Source organism: Oryx dammah, unplaced genomic scaffold, assembly GCF_014754425.2.
Source record: "Oryx dammah isolate SB20612 unplaced genomic scaffold, SCBI_Odam_1.1 HiC_scaffold_29, whole genome shotgun sequence".
NCBI classification, from domain to species: Eukaryota; Metazoa; Chordata; class Mammalia; order Artiodactyla; family Bovidae; genus Oryx; species Oryx dammah.
The window spans coordinates 19,107,932-19,130,860 of NW_024070213.1; the positions used below are offsets into that span (position 1 = coordinate 19,107,932).

A 22,929-nucleotide genomic window follows, 5' to 3' on the forward strand; every position below is an offset into this window, starting at 1 on the left:
AGGAGATCCAGCCAGTCCATTCTAAAGGAAATCAGCCCTGGGTGTTCTTTGGAAGGAATGATGCTAAAGCTGAAACTCCAGTACTTTGGCCACCTCATGCGAAGAGTTGACTCATTGGAAAAGACTCTGATGCTGGGAGGGGTTGGGGGTAGGAGGAAAAGGGGACGACAGAGGATGAGATGGTTGGATGGCATCACTGACTCAATGGAGTTGGTGATGGACAGGGAGGCCTGGAGTGCTGCGATTCATGGGGTTGCAAAGAGTCAGACACCACTGAGCGACTGAACTGAACTGAACTGAACTGAAGCTTCAGGGTAGGTCCTATAACTCTCCAAAGTAACCGGCTGCAGTGCTTAAGACCACCGTTTGATTCATTGCGTCACAGTTCAGGTGATAGGTTTTAACACATCCTGCAGTTACAGACATGAGGATGGGGTCTGGTGGTTTCTGTGGTTAAATTCTTAGGCAGCAAAATGTGGGAGAAGTGAGGCTTTCCCATGCGATAGTCCTGTGACAAAACCACCTAGAATTCAGCCCTTGAACACACTAGCAAGGAAGTGCTAAGTTCCTAGTCAGGCACCTAAAACCCACTTGCAGCATCAGAATCTCCTTCCTGGAATCTGACATGCAGACCTGCCTGATTACTGTGCATAATCCCATATCGTGAAAAAGGAGAGGAGAGCTAAGCAACTGCTATGCTTCCTGTATGTGTGATACTGTTCCCTAATAAATGCTCTGTTGGGAATGCATTGTTTGACCATTGGCTTTTAAATATGTATGTGCTCGGTAGGTGTTGTGTAATCAAAGAAGGGAGATCTCCCTGTTCTGACCACAAAACTGTGGCTTGTATTACATAAAACGTCCTACCAAAAATTATTATCCAAGTTGAACAGAATTTGTAAAACAATTGAGAAAGCAAACTCAAGGGACTTTTTATATTCTACATGCCTGCTAGAAAGCAAACAAACACCTCTTTTTGAAGAGAAATATCATTATCATTCATAATCTATACTGTTTTTATTTACCTGTGCATGTGCTAAGTCACTTCAGTTGTGTCCTATTCTTTGCTGTGGACTGTAACCCCCTAGGCTCCTCTGTCCATGGGATTCTGGAGTGGGTTGCTATGCCCTCCTCCAGGGGGTCTTCCCAACCGAGGGGTCGAACCCAGGTCTCTTATGTACATGGCTGGCATTTAATAAAAAATTGTGAAGCATCCTAAAAAAAATAGACTAAATGACAAAACATTAATGGACAAGTCAAGTAATAAAAACTGACCTATTGATACTTCAGATACTGATGATATCAGATAAGAAACTTAAAATAAAAATGATCAGTGTGTTCAAGTAGAGAGAAAAGTGTAAAGAATTTCCACAGCATAGAAATAATTCAGGAGTCAAATGAAAATTCCAGAACCTAAATGAGTTAGAAATGACATTAAAAATAATTTAATTAAGGATTCAGTTCAGTTCAGTTCAGTCACTCAGTTGTGTCCGATTGCAACCTCATGAATCGCAGCACTCCAGGCCTCCCTGTCCATCACCAACTCTCGGAGTTTACCCAAACTCATGTCCTTCGAGTCAGTGATGCCATCCAGGCATCTCATCCTCTGTCGTCCCCTTTTCCTCCTGCCCCCAATCCCTCCCAGCATCAGGGTCTTTTCCAATGAGTCAGCTCTTCTCATGAGGTGGCCAAAGTATTGGAGTTTCAACTTCAGCATCAGTCCTTCCAATGAACACCCAGGATTGATCTCCTTTAGGATGGACTGGTTAGATCTCCTTGCAGTCCAAGGGACTCTCAAGAGTCTTCTCCAACACCACAGTTCAAAAGCATCAATTCTTCTGTGCTCAACTTTCTTCACAGTCCAACTCTCACATCCATACATGACCACTGGAAAAATGAGGGCAGAAGGGAATTCAAGAAATAAAAGTGTTTAGCCACTGGCATCAAAATTCCACTTTTAATGTTTGTACTTGTTTTTCTCTTTAGAACCTCTCTGTGGGTCTCTTTTTGAAACTGAATATGTCACTATGACTGTGTTCTCTGTATTCTGGAATGAAGTTACCCTTCTCCAGAAAAGAGTCACATGTTACTTCCCTCAGGATCCAGGACTTTACAAATTTTGACCCGTTAATCCCTGAATAAAGGTTGAAATTTCTTGAGAACACAGATGATCACAACCTGGGCTGCAAGATTTCAAAGGGCTTGTTTCCTTTTGGTTCAATCTTACAGTGAAGGTAGAATTATTTGAGTCCCTATCTCATAGTATTCAGAAAAGCCAGAGGAACCAGAGATCATGGATTTAGAAAAGGGAGAGGAACCAGAGATCAAATTGCCAACATCTGTTGGATCATCAAAAAAGCAAGAGAATTTCAGAAAAGCATCTACTCCTGCTTTATTGATTACACCAAAGTCTTTGTGTAGATCACAACAAACTATGGACAATTCTTCAAGAGATGGGAATACCAGACCACCTTAACTACCTCCTGGGAAATCTGTGTGTAGGTCAAGAAGCAACAATTAGAACTGGACAGGAAACAGCAGACTGGTTCCAAATTGGGAAAGGAGTACGTCAAGGCTGTATATTGTCACCCTGCTTATTTAACTTATATGCAGAGTACATTATGTGAAATGCCGGGTTGGATGAATCGCAAGTTGGAATCAAGATTGCTGGGAGAAATATCAGTAACCTCAGACACGCAGATGACACCACCTTTATGGAAGAAAGTGAAGAGCAACTGAAGAGGCCCTTGATGAAAGTGAAAGAGTGAAAAATTTGGCTTAAAGCTCAACATTCAAAAAAACAAAGATCATGGAATCTGGTCCCATCACTTCATGGTAATTAGATGGGGAAACAATGCAAACAGTGACAAACTTTATTTTCTTGGGCTCCAAAATCACTGCAGATGGTTACTGCAGCCCAGAAATTAAAAGACACTTGCTCCTTGGAAGAAAAGCTATGACCAACCTAAATAGCATATTAAAAAGCAGAAACATTACTTTGCCAACAACGGTCAGTCTAGTCAGAGCTATGGTTTTTCCAGTAGTCATGTATGGATATAAGAGTTGGACCATTAAGGAAATCTGAGCACTGAAGAATTGATGCTTTTGAACTGTGGTGTTGGAGAAGATGCTTGAGAGTCCCTTGGACTGCAAGGAGATCAAACCAGTCAATCCTAAAGGAAATCAGTCCTGAATATTCATTGGAAGCACTGATGCTGAAGCTGAAATTCCAATACTTTGGCCACCTGTTGAGAAGAGCTGACTCATTGGAAAAGACCCTGATGTTGGGAAATACTGCAGGCAGGAGGAGAAGGGGATGACAGAGGATGGGATGGCTGGATGGCTTCACCAACTAGAGATGGACATGAGTTTGAGCAAGCTCCAGGAGTTGGTGATGGATAGGAAAGCCTGATGCTGCAGTCCATGGGGTCACAAAAAGAGAGACACAACTGAGCGACTGAACTGAACTGAGCTCATAGTATGGAGATGATTTTGTTCTAACTTCCATTTCTCCAAGACCCAGTATAGTGTTAGTCTCTCAGTCATGTCTGACTCTCTGAGACCCCATGGGCTGTAGCCCACTAGGCTCCTCTGTTGACGGGATTCTCTAGCAAGAGAACTGGGGTGGGTTGCCATTTCCTCTTCCAGGGGATCTTCCCAACCCAGGAGTTTAACCTGGGTCTCCCAGGTTGCAGGCAGACTCTTTACTGACTGGACCATCAAGGAAGACCTCTAGGTCCCAGGATCTATCTAAATAAAAGTTCAAATCTGTGTGAAAATGCAAGAATCTTCTCAGAAAAAATAGGAGTAATGATTAAATTAGTTCTCTGAGCTCCTGTTTTCTCCTGTTTTGGCCTGATTACTTCTTAGTTTTAATGAATGACTAAGGATATTTTAGTCTAAGGCGTCCCTTGTACTTCAGTCGGTAACGATTCTGCCTGTAATGCAGGAGATCCTGTTTCAATCCCTGGATCGGGACGATCCTCTTGAGAAGGAAATGGCAACCCACTCCAGTATTCTTGCCTGAGAAATCCCATGGACAGAGGAGCCTGTCAGGCTATAGTTCGTGGGGTCACAAGAGTCGAACATGACTTAGTGACTAACCCACCACCACCAAGGATATTTTAACATAAAAGAGAGGATTAGTGCTAGATTACATATTCCTTAAGTATCAGTTTTGTTGTCTTGAGAATCCTTCACAGATTTCCTGTTGATAAATATATGTAGTAATCTGGAGAAAAAGAATGATATTATCATAAAATGGAGCACACCTCAGATGTTTGTTTTATTAGTTGAACTTTGAAAGCTATCAGAAATTATTTTACATAATTCTCACAAGTGCAAATTTCAGAGATTTTTGCAGAATCTCACCTACAGGATTTTTGTAGAATCCCACCTACAGGATTCAGTTTTCATTTACCAGAGTGTATTAACTCTGAGTAATCACAGGAAGTACAAACTTTGCTGCTATGTAAACAACAGATACTCAATCTTGTCACTTTAAAATAAAAATTTCTCTGGAGTTGGTCATTGAGAATCTCTTATTCAGTTCAGATATAGATAGTAATGCATACTGTTCCTTTTTCTCCTTGTTTCCATGTTGTTGAGATACTGTCAGCAAAATAATTTAGGTTTTAGAGCACTTCTACTCAGATAATGCTCTAGTTCATGCTAATTCTCTCAGGGGCTTGAGTGAACTTGTGAAAATTTGCTGTTTATCATTAAATGTAGCATCATTAATCCAGTCTAGGGGTCAAGGAATTATCTCATCTTTTAAGATCTTTCATGTTTGATGGACATTTGGACAGACTATTGATAATATAATCATAATGCAATCAAAAACTCTCTAGCTGAGTTTTAGAAATCTGACATAAAGCATCTAGCTGAAAATACTCAAATATCATGTCAGAAGAAGTGAATAACATGTTTATAGCATGACAGGAACTTTTACCAAATTGTACAAATAATAATCTAAATACAGTTATGAAAGAAATCACTCACTGTGGGAATATTGACTCTACCATCATTTTAGAGAGTCTCAATATGCAGTCAGAGGAACTTAGTGAAGAACGTTTATTAACAAATCTAGTTGCATGAAGAAAATGATGCTGACACTCTCTAAAGGAAGGGATGCCAGCAAACAAAACAAAACAAAACAAAAACACAAAAAAACTTCACAATTAAAGGAACTGTTGGAAATATTTCATGTCTTTGAGCACAGAAAGGATATAACAATAAAAGCTTATCCCAACTTAGAAAGGAGTGTAACAATTTCTTCAGTATAGAAAAGATGTTCCATCTGCATAATAAGGTGTATTGAAAGAAGTTGTAGCCCTGTTTATACTACTCTTGATAAACAAAATAAACCATTTTAATTCTCAATGTTTCTAATATTTCAAATTAAATTTGGACAAGATAATATCAATTTTTTTTAAAAAAAACACTTTTCCTGTATAATTATAATCAACTGAACTGAGTTTTAATGTTTTTACAAAAGGTTTTAAAGGTCACAAACCAATCAAATTTACCCCCCTTGTTTCTAAGATTGTTTTTGCATAGTTTCAGCTTACACAGTCATGTCTATATCCTAAACTATTATAAGTGCTTGCATTTACATAAGGTTGAGAATTTGGTACATCTACTTTGTTTTCACAGGTACAATAACTACTAGACTCATTAGATTCCCAATTGTTAAATTTCCATTGAACACTGCATGCGTCACTGTTTTGGCACTTGCAATACTTATGGAGGTACCAAACCTGGAACAAAAAGATAAATAAAAATGAGTCCTGTGCTTTATCTTGAAAAACAATTACCTCATAAATATAAACTCTTACTTCCAAAACTTATTCTTTTCTTGTTACATCATTTTAATTAAGAGAGAAGAAAGTGACAATAGCTCTGGTGATTCTTTATACTATTGTTAGAATTCTCTAATGCCCTCAACTTTCTTGGACTCAAAACTACCTCTGGTCTATCTATTACCACTTTTTATTTTTTACTATCATCTGTTAGAATGTTTTAAATTATTTTTTATTGAAGTACAATTGTTCCACAGGGCTTCCCAGGGGGCGCTAGTGATAAAGAACCTGCTTGCCAGTGCAGAAGACGTAAGAGACGTGGGTTTGATCCCTGGGTTGGAAAGATCCCTGGAGAAGGGAATGGCAGCCCACTCCAGTATTCTTGCCTGGGAAATCCCATGGACTAAGGAGTCTGGTGAGCTACAGTCCATAGGATCATAGAGTCAGATATAACTGAAGCGACTTAGCATAGCATAATTGCTTTACAATGATGTGTTAATTACTACTGTATTTGGATATTGGGATTGATTATTCAATCCCTTATACTATGTATAAAATAAATAATTAATGAGAACCTACTATATAGCACTGGGATCTCTACTCAGTGCTTGGTGAAGAACTAAATGGGAACAGAATCCAAAAAAAAGAGGGGATATATGTGTCTGTTACCAATTTTACCCCAGAGGTCATTGAGTAACCTTGGTTTTCCCAGGACACTATTGATTTATGCCTGGTACAATTCGTATAGTTATCTTGGTATAATTATCAATAGTGCCTCATTTCACTCTCAAAATCATATGGTCAATAAACCAATCGTATGACCAATAAATCATATAGTCATCTGGATTATAGTTCACTTAAAATATTGTTATAACCTTCCTTTAGTAAAGTATATAAGCTCATATTATTTACTTTAACAACGTAAAGTACTAGAAACAAAGCAGAATTTCTTGGCTCCAAGGAGATAATTTATTTTTTATTGCACTGGATAATATCCCTGACCCTGATTTGACTTTGTCCTTATACCTTGTCTCCGTTCCTTAGGGTCCTAGGAAAGCATGACACAGTCATGTGAAATAAAGGCAGGGAAGTGTAGCAACACTTCTGAATTTCTTCCTCCAGTGCTCTCAATTCCAAGGAATTTCTGTATAGAATAGATTTTTTTTTTTTTTTTTCAAAAAAAGAATTGCCTAAGTTACAGAGAAAAGCTTCCAGGATATCCTTCCTTCCCTTCATACATCTTTGACCATGTATGGAGGGTGATTGTCAGAGAAACATCAACAAAATTAACACACCAGATATTCCTTTATTATTGACAAAAAAGAGGAAGAAACAGGTTAACTCACAAGTCAAAATGGAAATATCTGAAACATTCCTTGCTGTCTGATTTGTGTTGTTGGAAACAGAATTCAGAAGCGTCTGGAAGATATGTACTGGATGACATCTAATGAACATCTATAAACAAAGGAAACATCAGTTACTTTGAATGACTTGGAGCTAATTCAAGTGCAACAGAAACAAGTTCATGTCATCAAAATTCCATTCAACATCCATGTTACTGCTCCTTTGTTCATTGTCCCCTTACCCTCAGTGGGATTTGAAGACCTTCTCTATTCTTCTCAAGTGTTCTATTTAACACCACTACTACACTTAACAGTTAGCAGGTGATAGGTGAAAACAAGTCATCATGTAACCCATCATGTAGACATCTGCAGAGGTTCTAATTTTCTGTATTCACCATGGAACAGGATCACATTCATTCAACTTTTCCCATGAGACCTCCCAATTCTTTTCCAATTTATCTGTCTTTATGTACTTTTTTCCTCTCTCTCTCTCTTTTTAAGTTATGAAAGTATGATAACACATTCACATGAGACTTGGAAAACATAGAACAAAGTTATATATAGTTCCACTGTGTGTGTGCATATATGTGCACTCAACTGTGTTGGGCCCTTTACAAGCTCATGGACTGCAACCCTCCAGGCTCCTCTGTCTGTGGGATTTCCCAGACAAGAATACTGGAATGGGTTATCATTTCCTCCTTGAGGGGATCTTCCCCACCCAAGGAGAGAACCCATGTCTTTTGCATCTGCTGCACTGGCAGGCAGATTCTTTACCAACTGAGCTACCAGGGAAGCCCTTAGTTCCACTATATATTACAGTTATTACTTTTAAAACAATGTACATTACCATATGTAAAATAGATAACCATTGTGACGTTGATGCATGAAGCAGGACACCCAAAGCCAGTGCTCTGGGACAACGCAGAGGGATAATGTGGGGAGGGAGGAGGGATCGGGATTCAGGATGGGGAGGACACATGTATACCTGTGGCTGATTCACACTGATGTATGGCAAAAAACATCAAAATATTGTTAAGTTATTATTCTCCAATTAATTTTTAAAAAAAGAATCTTGAAAAATTTTGGAAATTAAAAAAAAATACAATTTTTTAAGTAAATTAAGATTTTCAGTGGAAGTTTCAATATCAAACTCTCAAAAATTAATAGAATGAATATACAGAAAAGTAGAAGGATACAGTAGACCTGAAAAGTACCATGAACCAAGTCAACATAATTAAGATTTATACAATTTTCACCGTTTATACAATTTTCAACCATTGTCTATCCTACTCTTTTTTAATTTTTCCCTCCTTACTGGGCCCTATACTGAGCTAAGTCACAGTGTCTTTAAAACTTTCCCTGGCATCATGAATTTTCTCTTGAGATATAAAAGGTATTTTATCTTGCATTAACTTCCAAGATTCTTAAGAGGAAATCTGGAGTTTAAGCTTTGTTTTCATGCTTCTTCCTCATTCAGATTTCAAGTGGTCTCTAACTATCCTCTTTGAGGTCTGACATGTACTACAACATGGATGAGCCTTGAGGACATTATGCTGAGTGAAATAAGCAGTCACAGAAAAACAAATATGATATGATTCATTTAAATGTAAAGTTAAATGTAAAATTCATTTATTGACTATTACCCTAGTCAAATTCACAGAAATAAAGAGTGGAATCAGGCTTGCCAGGAGGCAGAGGAAGGAGAAATCGAGGAGTTCTTTAGTGAGTATGGTGTTTCAGTTTTGCAACATGAAAAGAGTTCCAGAGATTGGTGGCACAGCGTTGGGAATGTACTGTACACTTAAAATTGGTTAAGCCAGGAGATTTAATGTTATTTGTTCTTGTTTAGTTGTTAAGTTGTGTCCAATTCTTTGTGGCTCCATGGACTGCAGCCCTCCAGTCTCGTCTGTCCATGGGATGCCCCAGGCAAGAATACTGGAGTAAGTTACCATTTCTTCTCCAAATGTTATGCATATTTTATGCCAATAAAAAAATTTTTTAATTGAATGACAGGAGTGTAACCAAGGTAACCCTAAAATTGAAAGTCTCTGGAAGCCCAAAACTTTGAAACTTCCTTCTTTAAGGAAAAACCAGCTCGGAAGAATGATCTCTGACAAGAAGTGAGTAGCAGTCAGATAAGGTAATTTCTGAAAAGACCTCAAAATCACTCAGTAAGGAAGCTATTAATGGCACACATCTATTCTTTTCTTCCAGTTTGAAAGCTATGCTTTTCATTTTTTATAAATGCAGCATCATAATTGCAGTTAGATAATGATTTGCATAATTTTTGATTTATTATTTCAATCCACCTTAGTTTAAAAGCTTTATTACAGGTATCACTCATATTACCAGCATTCAGTCCACATTGCAGACCTTAGTAAACACTTAAGAAGTACTTGTGTGAAATGGTATCAATATTTCACCCAAATTACCTATTGCATGAAAAATACCCTTGTCAGAGTCATCTTTAAATTGTCAACTAATTGTTTTTAGACATACTTCAGTCTTTGGAGATAAGCAGACTAGGTTTTGAGCTTACTTTCTGCTTCTTATTGCTCATGTGACCTTAAGAAATTTATTTATTCTCTATGAATTTCAGTTTTTGAATCTTAAATTTAGGAATAATGTATAGAGCCTGTTTGGAGGTTAAGTAAAACATCAGCTAGAAGGCATGATGCCATGGGAACTAACAAAGAAAGAGTTTCAAGAATAATGCAGTTAACAGTGAAAAACCTCAAAAAGTTTAAATAATGCATTAAAAGTAGTGACAAAAACTATTTACTATATTCCTATAATGAGCCACATACTGGAAACCTGAGTTGGATTAATCAGGTTCAAAAGAGACAGAATAATAATCCAGGTAGTAAAACCAGAAAGGGCAAAAGTCATTGAGACATTTAACCACATTCAGGTTAATGCTGAGGACAAAATCTTTTGGATTGGAGCTTGCTGTGTGTTATAAGAAAATGAACAAGTAGATTGTTCTGGATAGTAGGGAGTTGGGAGCTTGGTATTTTTGCTACAGTCAAATATTAAAGAAAACAACAACAGAAAAATAATCATGAGCATAACTTGATCTGATTTTTCTGTATTTTAACTTAAGTAAGATCAAGTAGGGTAGTAATATGTGAGGATAAGCTAGATAATTTACATGATTGCACCAAGTGGCTTATAGTCCAGAGAATGACTTTTTATCAGTGGACAACAATTCTAAGGGGGAAGAGAATCCTGTAATTTAATCTGCAGCAGTGATTATTTAAAATATACTTCACAATTGGAAATAAATAATTACCCACTCCTTCCTGACTCTATAAAAAAAAAAAAAAAACAGAAATCATGGGTAACAATAAATAACAAAGAAATAGACTTCCATAGCTTACCATATGAACCAGCAACTCTAATCACTGTAGATCCTTGCTTTTTGAACCTGTGATATAGGAATTTTCCAATGTCTCCCCTCAGATGCAGAGAGCAAAAGTGAAGGGCATGAAAGCCATTTATCAGGAACAGCCAAGAATTAATGTTCTTACCCGAATTCTCCTTGCCTGTACTTTAACAATACCAAGAAATAGCTGCAGACATACCACAAATCATACCACAAACCTTGGTTCTATTCCTAATTTTCCCACCATCCGTATTCATCAGGGAGGAGTGATTCTTCTCACAATCGCTGTTGCACATATTACAAATTATTTTGGTAGAAAAGTTATAGCAGTTACTTCCATACTGTATCCATATCTCTGAACATAAGTGAGGTCCCAGGTCTGAATAAGGAAAGTCTATAAAGATATGATACATACACACATATGCATGACAGGTATGCACATATATAGTACAAGTTAGCATATACATCAGAATTTCTAAATATTTGCATTATACATTCAAATGATTAACAGGAGTTATATTTTGAAAGAGATGATTTCTTAAAATATGAGAGAAGGAAAAGAACACAGCCTGAGATGAAACAGATTTGGATCTGGAGCAATCTGAAGATTAAAGAAAAATCATGGCTATAGAGGGAAAAAATAATGAAGGGATTATTCAAAGCACTCAGAAAAAACTTCAGAATGTTTTGTTTGCTACAAAAAAAATTTTTTAAAAAACAAGACCTTAGTCCATATCTATTCTGATACTTACCACCTCAATGTTTTCAGTGATATTTCTATAAGACTCTTCTCTAAATGATTCAAATAGATTTCAGGTTGAAACCCAAGTTCTTCCCATTATTTATAGGAACCCTCATGGCTCTCCAGTTTTATCTCTTAATCCACTTAGTTTCCTGTCATCCATTTATCTTGAAAATCTTGACTTTTTCTTGAGAATGCCTTGCTATCTCATTACTTTTATGGAAACATGCATCCAGTCCCTGCATTAAATATTGTACCCCATTCAGTCTGAGCTGTTTCCTCCAGCTATATGGTTTCTTGCACTATGTGTTCATGTTTATGTACACTTATTACACTGAATTATAATTTTTCCATTTACTTCCCTGCTTCTCCCGTCATACTCAAGATGAGAAATTGTTGTAACTGTTATACCAAAAAAAATTATATTCTCTAGGTTTCCCAGGTGCTTGACATATGGTGCACAGTGCATCTTTTTGATGAAAGAAGATAAGAAGTTAAGAGAGGGAAGAAGAAAATCAGTGACATTTATACAATTTTCAGGAGAGGAAAGGATATAGGTAATCTCTAAAAATATTGAATGAGCTATCTGGCAAGGCCTTGGTTTCTACTATCATTGTTGACACCATACTTTATATCCAACTTAATTTGAACAGGAAAGTTGCCTGTTCATTACTCCTCCCTGGTCTTCCACCCTTAAAATATATGTATAAATATAGCTGATTCACTTTGTTGTACAGCAGAAACTAAAACAACATTGTAAACAATTACACTACAACAAAAATTTTAAGAAATAAAGTAGAGGGCCAAAAAAAACACAAAAGTATTCAGATAGAGTTTTCACTTCTAGAGAGATCTAATGGAAAAATATCTTATTTTTTATCCTCTTTGAAATAACAATAGAGGCAATCCACACTAGCCATCACTTCCTTTCTTGAGTATCAACAGAGAAGCAAAAATCCTAGGGTATATAGAAGCGCCAGCACATGAAAGGAGAAGGCAATGGCACCCCATTCCAGTACTCTTGCCTGGAAAATCCCATGGACAGAGGAGCCTGGTAGGCTGCAGTCCATGGGGTTGCTAGGAATCAGACACGACTGAGTGCCTTCGCTTTCACTTTTCACCTTTCACTTTCATGCATTGGAGAAGGAAATGGCAACCCACTCCAGTATTCTTGCCTGGAGAATCCCAGGGACTGGGGAGACTTGTGGGCTGCCATCTATGGGGTTGCACAGAGTCGGACACAACTGAAGCGATTTAGCAGCAGCAGCAGCAAGAGCACATGAAAGAGAATTCTCATGCTTAAAGAAAAAGAAAAGAAAAAACTGCCTTCCTCCTCAAAATGACTTAAAAAAAAGACTGATATTTTAAAATGTATCTCTAATCAATTTGCTAAGATGTCTCCAAAAGATAGTATATACATAAGGTAAGAATAGGATGCTACAAAAAAACAAACAAACAAACAAAAAAAAACTCTTAAAAATCATTCAAAAATATGATAGCCAAAAAATAGTCAATAGATTAAAAAGTAAAATTTAAGAAATCTTCCAGAATCTAATGCTAAAATAAACAGAAAATACAAAGGAAAGATGATAATCTGTAAATCTGAACATCCGAAAGAGACAAGTCATGGAAAGAACGGAGGAAATGAAGGGAAGTGAAAAATAAACTATAAGGAATAGCACATATATTCCCTAAATTTGAAGGCCCTAAACTTTCAGGTTGAGAAGACTGTAGCACACCAGGCTCCCTTGTCCTTGACTATCTCCTGGAGTTTGTTCAAATTCATGTCCACTGAGTTGGTGATTGTATCTAACCAGCTCATCCTCTGCAGACCTTTCCTCCTTTTGCCTCCAATCTTTCCCAGCAAAAGATTCTTTTCCAATGAGTCAGCTCTTCGCATCAGGTGGTCAAAGTACTGGAGCATCAGCATTAGTTCTTCCAAAACACTCATCCCCAAGAAAAACCCTAAATGTCAGGAACCCAGCAGCTAAAGTTGGGTCATTTCAATAAAATGAAAATTATACTGGAGACAGACTTATTAACAACATTGTTTTCCAGAGACATTGAAGTAACTCCCTCAATATTCTCTAAGAAGTGAATTTTTAGCCACAAAATTTATAGCTAGCTAAGTTAAAGACTTATTTCAGACACATGAGAATACAGAATATTTATCTTCCATATACCTAGCTAAACACCATCACAGCTAAACTCCATTAAAATGTTTAAATGTCAGTGCTAAAGAAGGAAGAAAGAAGGGATTTAAGAAAACCTAGTCTAAGAAGAGAGAAGGCAACTCATTTGAAAAAAAATAATTAAACATATAAAGAAACTAAGTCCAGGAAGATGAAAATGCTTATTTACCAGAAGAATCTATACATGTTTACCATATTTTAATGGTTTTTCTTTAATTTTGTAAATATTTCAGGACTTTGAACACAATGAAAAATAAGGGAGAAAACTGGGGAAAACTATATTACTGATAACTCTCAAACAGAAAGATCTTTCACTTTGATTTTCCTTCTGCTTTAACTCTTCAAAGTACTTGGAAGTAAAGTTATTCAACACTTTAGTGTGTATTCTAACATATTAAAATGATGTGCTCACCTGAGACAGTTGTAGGCATATCTGTGGGTAATGTGGTTGTTTCCACACGTTCTGTTACGTTCAGTTGTACATCATAAACTGTCTTGCTGTTAAAAATGAGCTTGTAGTAATCTATAATTCATATCAGGAGATTAATAACCTTCACATAGACTCTTCCAATAAATTATACTCCTAACATAGCAGTTATTTAAAAATTTAATAGAAAGCACATTTTAAAATGACAGCTACATAAGAGGAGAATATCAACTTTACATACTTTTAAGATTAACATTTGTTTGAAATAATAATGTTTGATGTTACTCAACAGAGTACTAGTTCTTATATAAGGAAATGCCCAAATAAGTTTAAAAATACGGAACAAAAAGTGTCTATGTCATGCAGAGATTTCAAAATAAAAGACTGTAATTCAATAGTTAGGTTTTAAAAATGCAAACCCCACTTTTGAGACCAGGAGTCACCAGAATACATTGGTGAGGCTACATGTTGTAACTTTGAGTTTCTTGGACAGAAATAACCATACTTTATGGATATAGAATTAGTAAATACTAGCCTCAGAAATGAAAAAATAAGAATTTCAGAAAACAGAAATCATGTATCTAAGAATATCAGAAGATTCAAAAAACATAATATATCCATTTTGTGGATTATTAAACAAAACCTGTCTTTTCTACATGACTGATACTAGTTTTCTTGCCAGCCCTTAATGCTAATAGACTCTTTATGAGAAGATTTATGAAGTTTTATGAGATTTAGAAGTTTTATGAGAATTAAATGAGAAACAATCACGAAGAATGGACACAAAGAAACAATTATTGCCGTAATCATCCTCTATATCCTTCGAATGCCTTTGTACCCACTCTTGTAGGAGGAAAGGGAAAGAGAATAAGTGTTTCCCAATGTCATCCAGGCTTGAGAAGAGATACTTCAAAAATGTCATGAAAGTGAAGAATTTATTTCTAATCAATAGACTCCTCATGAAAACTCTCAGAGTATAAATTAGTATATTTCTGTTGCATTAATTGTATAACTTTTAGAAACATAGGCTTTACATTACTCTCCTCAGTATTGGTTGCACTGAAGGAATCTGATATTAAAATAACCTAAAAAGAATGACTAGTGTTACATGGTCACACAGAAAGGAAACCTGTTTTCCTCTGTTTATCTGGGAGTTTTATATGGATATGTCTCAGTATTTGGATTCATTTGCAATATGCCTAAGAAAAGTAAGGGACAGCCTCAGAGAAAAGTGAACACTTACACATTAAGCCCAGGACTCCCAGTCCAGCCAGTATCACCAGGTTGAACAACAGTGAAACACAAGCAATAGGGTACCACACTTTTGATGGAGCGCTGTGTCCTGTGAGGAGAATGACAAGAAGTCAAGCATTTTATGTTACTTCCTCTTTCTTTAACTCCCTCCAACTCCTGCTTTTCTATAAATAGTGCTATCAGACTTATTCTAAAGTTTAATCTTAAAAATTGCTTGCAAAGTCAATGAGACCTCATTTATATTCAGCCAACATAAATACACCTGTACATTCACATCTGACACTAAAAACACAGAATTTTATATAAAGGTGATTGTATGACATATTCTGGATATTTTATGAACACCCTCACTTATATTTTAGCAGTAGTTTTTCCTCACTAACTTCTTAGTCTTTTTCTCATTGATCTACCTTCCTATCTCCAGGTAACTAATGTTAACCACCTGCTGGGTGTTCTTTTAATTGGAATATAGTTGCTTTACAATGTTGTGATAGTTTCTGCCATACAACAACGTGAATCAGTTATGAGTATACATATATCCTCTCCCTCTTAAACTTCCCTTCCAGCCCCCTGCCCCCATCTAGTTCATCACAGAGCTCTGGGCTGAGTCCAGGATAGTTTTGAAATATGCTATTTAATATAATTGCTAATTCTTTCTCTTATGATTCATATTTTTCAAGTGATCTATTTAATATGTTAGTAGAAAAATCGACTCTCCAACCCAAATTTTTATAATGTTTTCATTCCCTCACTGCTTTTCTCCCTAACTCTAGGTTATATGGTGAGAGTTTATTAAAAATGATTCTAGACGATGATAAACTTTCTCTTACAATATATCTGTTTCATTGAAAGATTGTTTAGCACTTTTATTATTGCAATTTTCATAGTCATGCCATTATCAGCTATTGCTTTTTTGCACACCTCTAAATGTCCCCTTAATTAATCATGGGACTGAAAATTTTCTTGAGTATTTCTCAAATAGAGTATATGATGATTTTTTAATTTTGCTAAAATGGATAAATTGTATCTTTTTTGATTTTAGGTTAAATAAATTGCAGCCAAAGATGAAGAAACTCTATAAGTCAACAAAAACAAGACCAGGAGCTGACTGTGGCTCAGATCATGAACCACATTGCCAAATTCAGACTTAAATTGAAGAAAGTGGGGAAAACCACTAGACCATTCAGGTATGACCAAAATCAAATCCTTTATGATTATATAGTGGAAGTGAGAAATACATTTAAGGGACTAGATCTGATAGATAGAGTGCCTGATGAACTATGGACTGAGGTTAGTGACATTGTACAGGAGACAGGGATCAAGACCATCCCCATGGAAAAGAAATACAAAAAAGCAAAATGGCTGTCTGGGGAGGCCTTACAAATAGCTGTGAAAAGAAGAGAAGCAAAAAGCAAAGGAGAAAAGGAAAAATATAAGAATCTGAATGCAGAGTTCCAAAGAATAGTAAGGAGAGATAAGAAAGCCTTTTTCAGTGATCAATTCAGAGAAATAGAGAAAAACAACAGAATGGGAAAAACAAGAGATCTCCTCAAGAAATTAGAGATACCAAGGGAACATTTCATGCAAAGATGGGCTTGATAAAGGACAGAAATGGTATGGACCTAACAGAAGCAGAAGATATTAAGAAGGGGTGGCAAGAATACACAGAAGAACTGTACAAAAAAGATCTTCATGACCCAGATAATCACGATGGTGTGATCACTCACCTAGAGCCAGACATCTTGGAATCTGAAGTCAAGTGGGCCTTAGAAAGCATCACTATAAACAAAGCTAGTGAAGGTGATGGAATTCCAGTTGAGCTCTTTCAAATCCTGAAGATGATGCTGTGAAAGTGCTGCACTCAATATGTCAGCAAATTTGGAAAACTCAACAGTGGCCACAGGACTGGAAAAGGTCAGTTTTCATTCCAATCCCAAAGAAAGGCAATGCCAAAGAATGCTCAAACTACCGCACAATTGCACTCATCTCACACGCTAGTAAAGTAACGCTCAAAATTCTCCAAGCCAGGCTTCAGCAGTACTTGAACTGTGAACTTCCAGATGTTCAAGCTGGTTTTAGAAAAGGCAGAGGAGTCAGAGATCAAATTGCCAACATCTGCTGGATCATGGAAAAAGCAAGAGAGTTCCAGAAAAACATCAATTTCTGCTTTCTTCACTATGCCAAAGCCTTTGACTGAGTGGGTCACAATAAACTGTGGAAAATTCTGAAAGAGATGGGAATACCAGACCACCTGACCTGCCTCTTAAGAAATCTGTATGCAGGTCAGGAAGCAACAGTTAGAACTGGACATGGAACAACACACTGGTTCCAGATAGGAAAAGGAGTACGTCAAGGCTGTATATTGTCACCCTGCTTATTTAACTTCTATGCAGAGTATATCATGAGAAACGCTGGACTGGAAGAAGCACAAGCTGGAATCAAGATTGCCAGGAGAAATATCAACGACCTCAGATATGCAGATGACACCACCCTTATGGCAGAAAGTGAAGAGGAACTAAAAAGCCTCTTGAAGAAAGTGAAAAAGGAGGGTGAAAAAGTTGGATTAAAGCTCAATATTTAGAAAACGAAGATCATGGCATCTGGTCCCATCACTTCATGGGAAATAGATTGGGGAAACAGTGGAAACAGTGTCAACCTTTATTTTTGGGGGCTCCAAAATCACTGCAGATGGTGACTGCAGCCATGAAATTAAAAGATGCTTACTCCTTGGAAGAAAAGTTATGACCAACCTAGACAGTATATTGAAAAGCAGAGATATTACTTTGCCAACAAAGGTCCGTCTAGTCAAGGCTATGGTTTTTCCAGTGGTCATGTATGGATGTGAGAGTTGGACTGTGAAGAAAGCTGAGTGCCGAAGAATTGATGCTTTTGAACTGTGGTGTTGGAGAAGACTCTTGAGAGTCTCTTGGACTGCAAGGAGATCCAATCAGTCCCTCCTAAAGGAGATCAGTCCTGGGTGTTCATTGGAAGGACTGATGCTAAAGCTGAAACTCCAGTACTTTGGCCACCTCATGTGAAGAGTTGACTCTTTGGAAAAGACCCTGATACTGGAAGGGATTGGGGTCAGGAGGAAAAGGGGACGACAGAGGATGAGATGGTTGGATGGCATCACTGACTCAATAGACATGAGTCTGAGTGAACTCTGGGAGTTGGTGATGGACAGGGAGGCCTGGCTTGCTGTGATTCATGGGGTTGCAAAGAGTTGAACACGACTGAGCAACTGAACTGAACTGAACTGAATTGCAGATATTTTCTTTCTATATCTACTGAATACTAAATAGTTACTGGTTACTTTAATTACTTCCTGGCTTATATCTATTCTTTTTGTTGTTTATGGAATCTTATTATTTACATTTTAGATTACTTGGTTTTATTATCCAAGTCCATCATTATTTTCATGTCTCTTTATTTTATTTTTTCTGTATGGTCTTCTAGGACCTGCAACTGGGCCTTAATGATCATTCTTTCCATTAAAGTCATGTTTTTTCAAATTGAAAATTTTTAGTGCCATAATTTAATATCATAAATTAGTTCGATTATTTCTCTTGTAGGGATTTTGTTTTACTTGGAGCTGCTTGTTGGGCTTTTCCTTTTCCTCTGGTTCTGGGTTTCCTATGGTTCTGGGTTCCATAAATCTAGTAACTTTTATTTGTTTTCCCTTGGCTTTACTGACATTTAAGATTTGATAACAAGATTTTGAGTACTTTGTGTGTGTGAAGTCGCTCAGTGTGTCCGACTCTTTGTGACCCCATGGACTGTAGCTTACCAGGCTTCTCCATCCATGGGATTTTCCAGGCAAGAGTACTAAAGTGGTTTGCCATTTCCTTCTCCAGAGGATATTCCCTACCCAGGGATCGAACCCAGATCTCCCGCATTGTAGGCAGACGCTTTACTGTCTGAGCCACCAGGAAGTCACTTTGAGTACTTTGAGAGGCATCAAATCTATGTGTGACGGAATGCACAGGTGTTTCTTTCACTATGTGCCAATGGAATGCCAGAAAACAAGTTCTTCATTTTATACCCCATAAAAGAAGAAACTTGGTCCATTGTCTTCTCAGATGCAAAGTCTGAGGCTTTCTATAAGTTAGGATTATAGAGGACATTTTCTGCATTCTTATTTAGTTTCCACACTAACCCTCAGAGGCCAGAAAGATAAGCAAGTCCTCCCAGGACCACATAAGAAGTTGGCACCATCTTTTTTCTACAGAGTCTAATAAATCTCAAGAGACTAAATCCTTCCTAGGCACCAGAAAGCCCTGAATCTCAGCCTTTTATTTGTGAATCTTCAGGCTCTTAATGAGAGCAGTGGTACACAAATCTTTTCTTCATTGGCACCCCATAAGAGTTTGGAGTACATACCATCAATCCGCTGCCTGGTTGCTAGCCCCAGCAGTAGCTCCTTACATGGGCTTATGTATTTGCCAGTAGGAAATGGGGGAAAAAAAGGCAGAATGAAAGTACATTTGAGCTGATTGAAGTGCTAATTAAAATCAGTCTGAAATGAACAGTTATAGATGTATCATCCCTTTACCTTGATTTTCTCTTAAAACTCCAATAAAATATAGAAAGTAGTTAAAGAAGGCATATAGATTCATAATAACAAAGAAAGGAAACCACAGAAATGGACTTTGGGAAGGTAGGTAACTGATACAAAAGCTATTACTAACTTTGTAGGCACTTGGAAACTGAAGCAAAGTCAGTAGTGAGGAAACAAAAGTGAGCTGACTCTCGCGTAAGAACCCCAAAGGCTCCTGGTATTTTATCTTTCCAAGTGGGGGTATGGGTGAGTCTTAAAACTGAAAAAAATGCCTGAAAGTTGACATAAGATATAGGTATTCCCTCCTATGTATTTTTCTCCATTTTGTACAACAGTTACCCTCTCTTACCCATTATAACAGAAGAATGCCCAGGGAGGAGTACTGGAAGATTTATTCAACTCCAGAATAGTCAACTGGTTCAAGAAGGGGGGAAAAATTCAAATATCAAAAATTGGATTTCTTAGCAAATTGCTCCAGTTCATGAATGCTACTTCAGTTCATCACTTCATAGCAAATAAATGGGGAAACAATGGAATCAGTGACAGATTTTATTTCTTGGGCTCCAAAATCACTGCAGATGGTGACTACACCCATGAAATTAAAAGACGCTTGCTCCTTCAAAGAAAAGCTATGACCACTTAGACAGCATATTAAAAAGCAGAGACATTACTTTGCCAACAAAGGCCCAACTAGTCAAAGCTATGGTTTTTCCAGTTGTCATGTATGGATATGAGAGTTGAACTATTAAGAAAGTTGAGCACCTAAGATTTGATGCTCTTGAACTGTGGTGTTGGAGAAGATTCTTGCTGCAAGGAGATCTAACCAGTCAATCCTAAGGAAATCAGTCCTGAATATTCATTGGAAGAACTGATGCTGAAACTCCAATACTTTGGCCACCTGATGTGAAGAAGAACTGACTCACTGAAAAAGACCCTGATGCTGGGAAAAATTGAAGGCAAGAGGAGAAGGGGATGACAGAGGATGAGATGGTTGGATGGTATCATTGACTCAATGGACAAGTTTGAGCAAGCTCCAGGAGCTGATGATGTACAGGGAAGTATGGCATGCTGAAGTCCAAGGGGTCACAAAGAGTCACACATGACTGAGCAACTGAACTGAATTGACTGATGAATGATACCATTTAACAAGCCCATCTCACTTACACAAGCTCTCATTAAATCAGTTTAGTACCACACACTTAAGTGAGTATAGACAACCAAGGATCATTTGATATTTGAAGAAAGCAACCAATATAAGGCTGAAGAAACAGAAAACAAGAATTTAGGGGAAGCAGAAATAATGCGATGAGAACAGTTCAAAAACTCTGTAAATAAACAGACTGTCTTATATGACTGTGGTAGTCATTCAGTCACGTCTGACTCTTTGCAATACCATGGACTCGCCAGGCTCCCCTGTCCATGGAATTCTCCAGGCAAGAATATAGGAGTGGGTTGCCATTTCCTTCTCCAGAGGATCTTCCTGACCTAGGGATCAAACCCAGGTCTCCCTCATTTCATGCAGATTCTTTACCTTTTGAGCCACCAGGGAAGACCTTATAAGGTATGGAGGTATATAAATGTGGAAAACAATTTTATCAGTTTCTTATACAGTAAACATAAGCCATTCAACCCAGGCTTCTGCTCTTAGTTATTTTCCTTCAAAAATTTATAAAATAGGTCTCTACAAAGATTTGTATATCTATCAGCTTTATTCATACTAGCTCCAAACTGGAAGCAACTGAAATGTTCATCTACAGATAAGTGAGCTAACAAGGTATGGTGTAGTCACACACTGGAATATTGTTCAGCCATGGAAAGAAATTCACTGCCAATGCATAGAACACAGATGAATCTCAAAACCATTATGTTTACTGAAAGAAGCCAGGCATAGAAGAAGTCACAGTCAATCATTGCATATTATTTGAAACTATTTACATAAAAACTCTTCTCTGGTGGCTCAGACGGTAAAGAATTTGCCTGCAATGTGGGAGACCAGGTTCAATCCCCAGGGTTGGGAAGATCCCCTGGAGAAAGAAATAGCAATCCACTTCAGTATTCCTGCCTGGAGAATCCCATGGATAGAGGAGCCTGGCAGGCTAGAGTCTGTGGAGTTGCAAAGAGTCAGACACAACTGAGCAGCTACACTGCTGCTGCTACATAAAACCTCTAGACTTAACAGAATAATCTAGAATGACAGAAAGTAAAGCATTCTGATTAGCTGGGGTTAAAATTAAGATTGGTGGTGAGGATAAGATGAGGCACACAAGTTGTCTTCTTGTGGTGACAAAAATATTGTGAATCTTAATTTTGGTTGGTTGTATGGGTATATATTTTTTAAATCCAGTCAACCATATGCTTAAGTGGGCATATTATTTTGTATTGAAATTATAATGTTGACTTGAAAGTACAATTATTAAAACCATCAGAGAAGTAAGATACAATTTTACATCCACATATAAGAACAGAATGCCATAGAAACAGCCTTTAGAAAACAATAGCAGAAGTTCATTGAAAATAAAATAATACCAGATACATTTTAATGGAAAAAGATAATTTAAGATCATCCATGAAATATAATAAAGGATAAAATGAAAAATGGGAGGGGAAAAGTCAATGAGGTTTAATATTATAAAAGCTGGAAAGATTCAGAAAAGTACACGAATACTTTGGGGAAGGATGGATGGATAAAGTAATTAAAAAGAGCTGATTCTCCATAATTAAAGGCCATGAGTTTATCACCGTTGATTTGTCTTCCTTCTTTTCTCAAAAAATTTCTGTCTTTTATTTTATTTTTTGTTGAAGTATAGTTGATTTACAATGCTGTCTCTGTTTCTGGTTATATATGTGTGTGTGTATATATATGCTGCTGCTGCTGCTGCTAAATCACTTCAGTCGTGTCCAACTCTGTGTGACCCCATAGATGGCCTCGCACCAGGCTCCTCTGTCCCTGGGATTCTCCTGGCAAGAACACCAGAGTGGGTTGCCATTTCCTTCTCCAGTGCATGAAAATGAAAAGTCAAAGTGAAGTCGCTCAGTCGTGTCCGACTCTTAGCGACCCCTTGGACTGCAGCCCACTAGGCTCCTCTGTCCATGGGATTTTCCAGGCAAGAGTACTGGAGTGGGGTGCCATTGCCTTCTCCTATATATATATGTATATATATATATGTGTATATATGCATGTATATAGATATTAAGATTCTTTTCCATTATAAGTTATTACAAGATAT

At 37.3% G+C, this 22,929-nt stretch overlaps 1 protein-coding gene across 1 annotated transcript in view; it reads right to left on the reverse strand.

Annotated features, from left to right (window-relative positions):
• Positions 1-4,266: 4,266 nt before the first annotated feature.
• LOC120858809 overlaps positions 4,267-22,929 on the reverse strand; it is a 21,430-nt gene continuing 2,767 nt past the window's right edge. The window contains exons 3-7 of the mRNA XM_040235131.1: positions 15,134-15,232; positions 13,876-13,986; positions 10,748-10,923; positions 7,148-7,256; positions 4,267-5,759 (exon numbers count right to left, since the gene is read on the reverse strand). Coding sequence (XP_040091065.1) covers positions 5,743-5,759; positions 7,148-7,256; positions 10,748-10,923; positions 13,876-13,986; positions 15,134-15,232 — 512 coding nt within the window. The 3' untranslated portion in view covers positions 4,267-5,742. The remainder of the gene's footprint in view (positions 5,760-7,147; positions 7,257-10,747; positions 10,924-13,875; positions 13,987-15,133; positions 15,233-22,929) is intronic.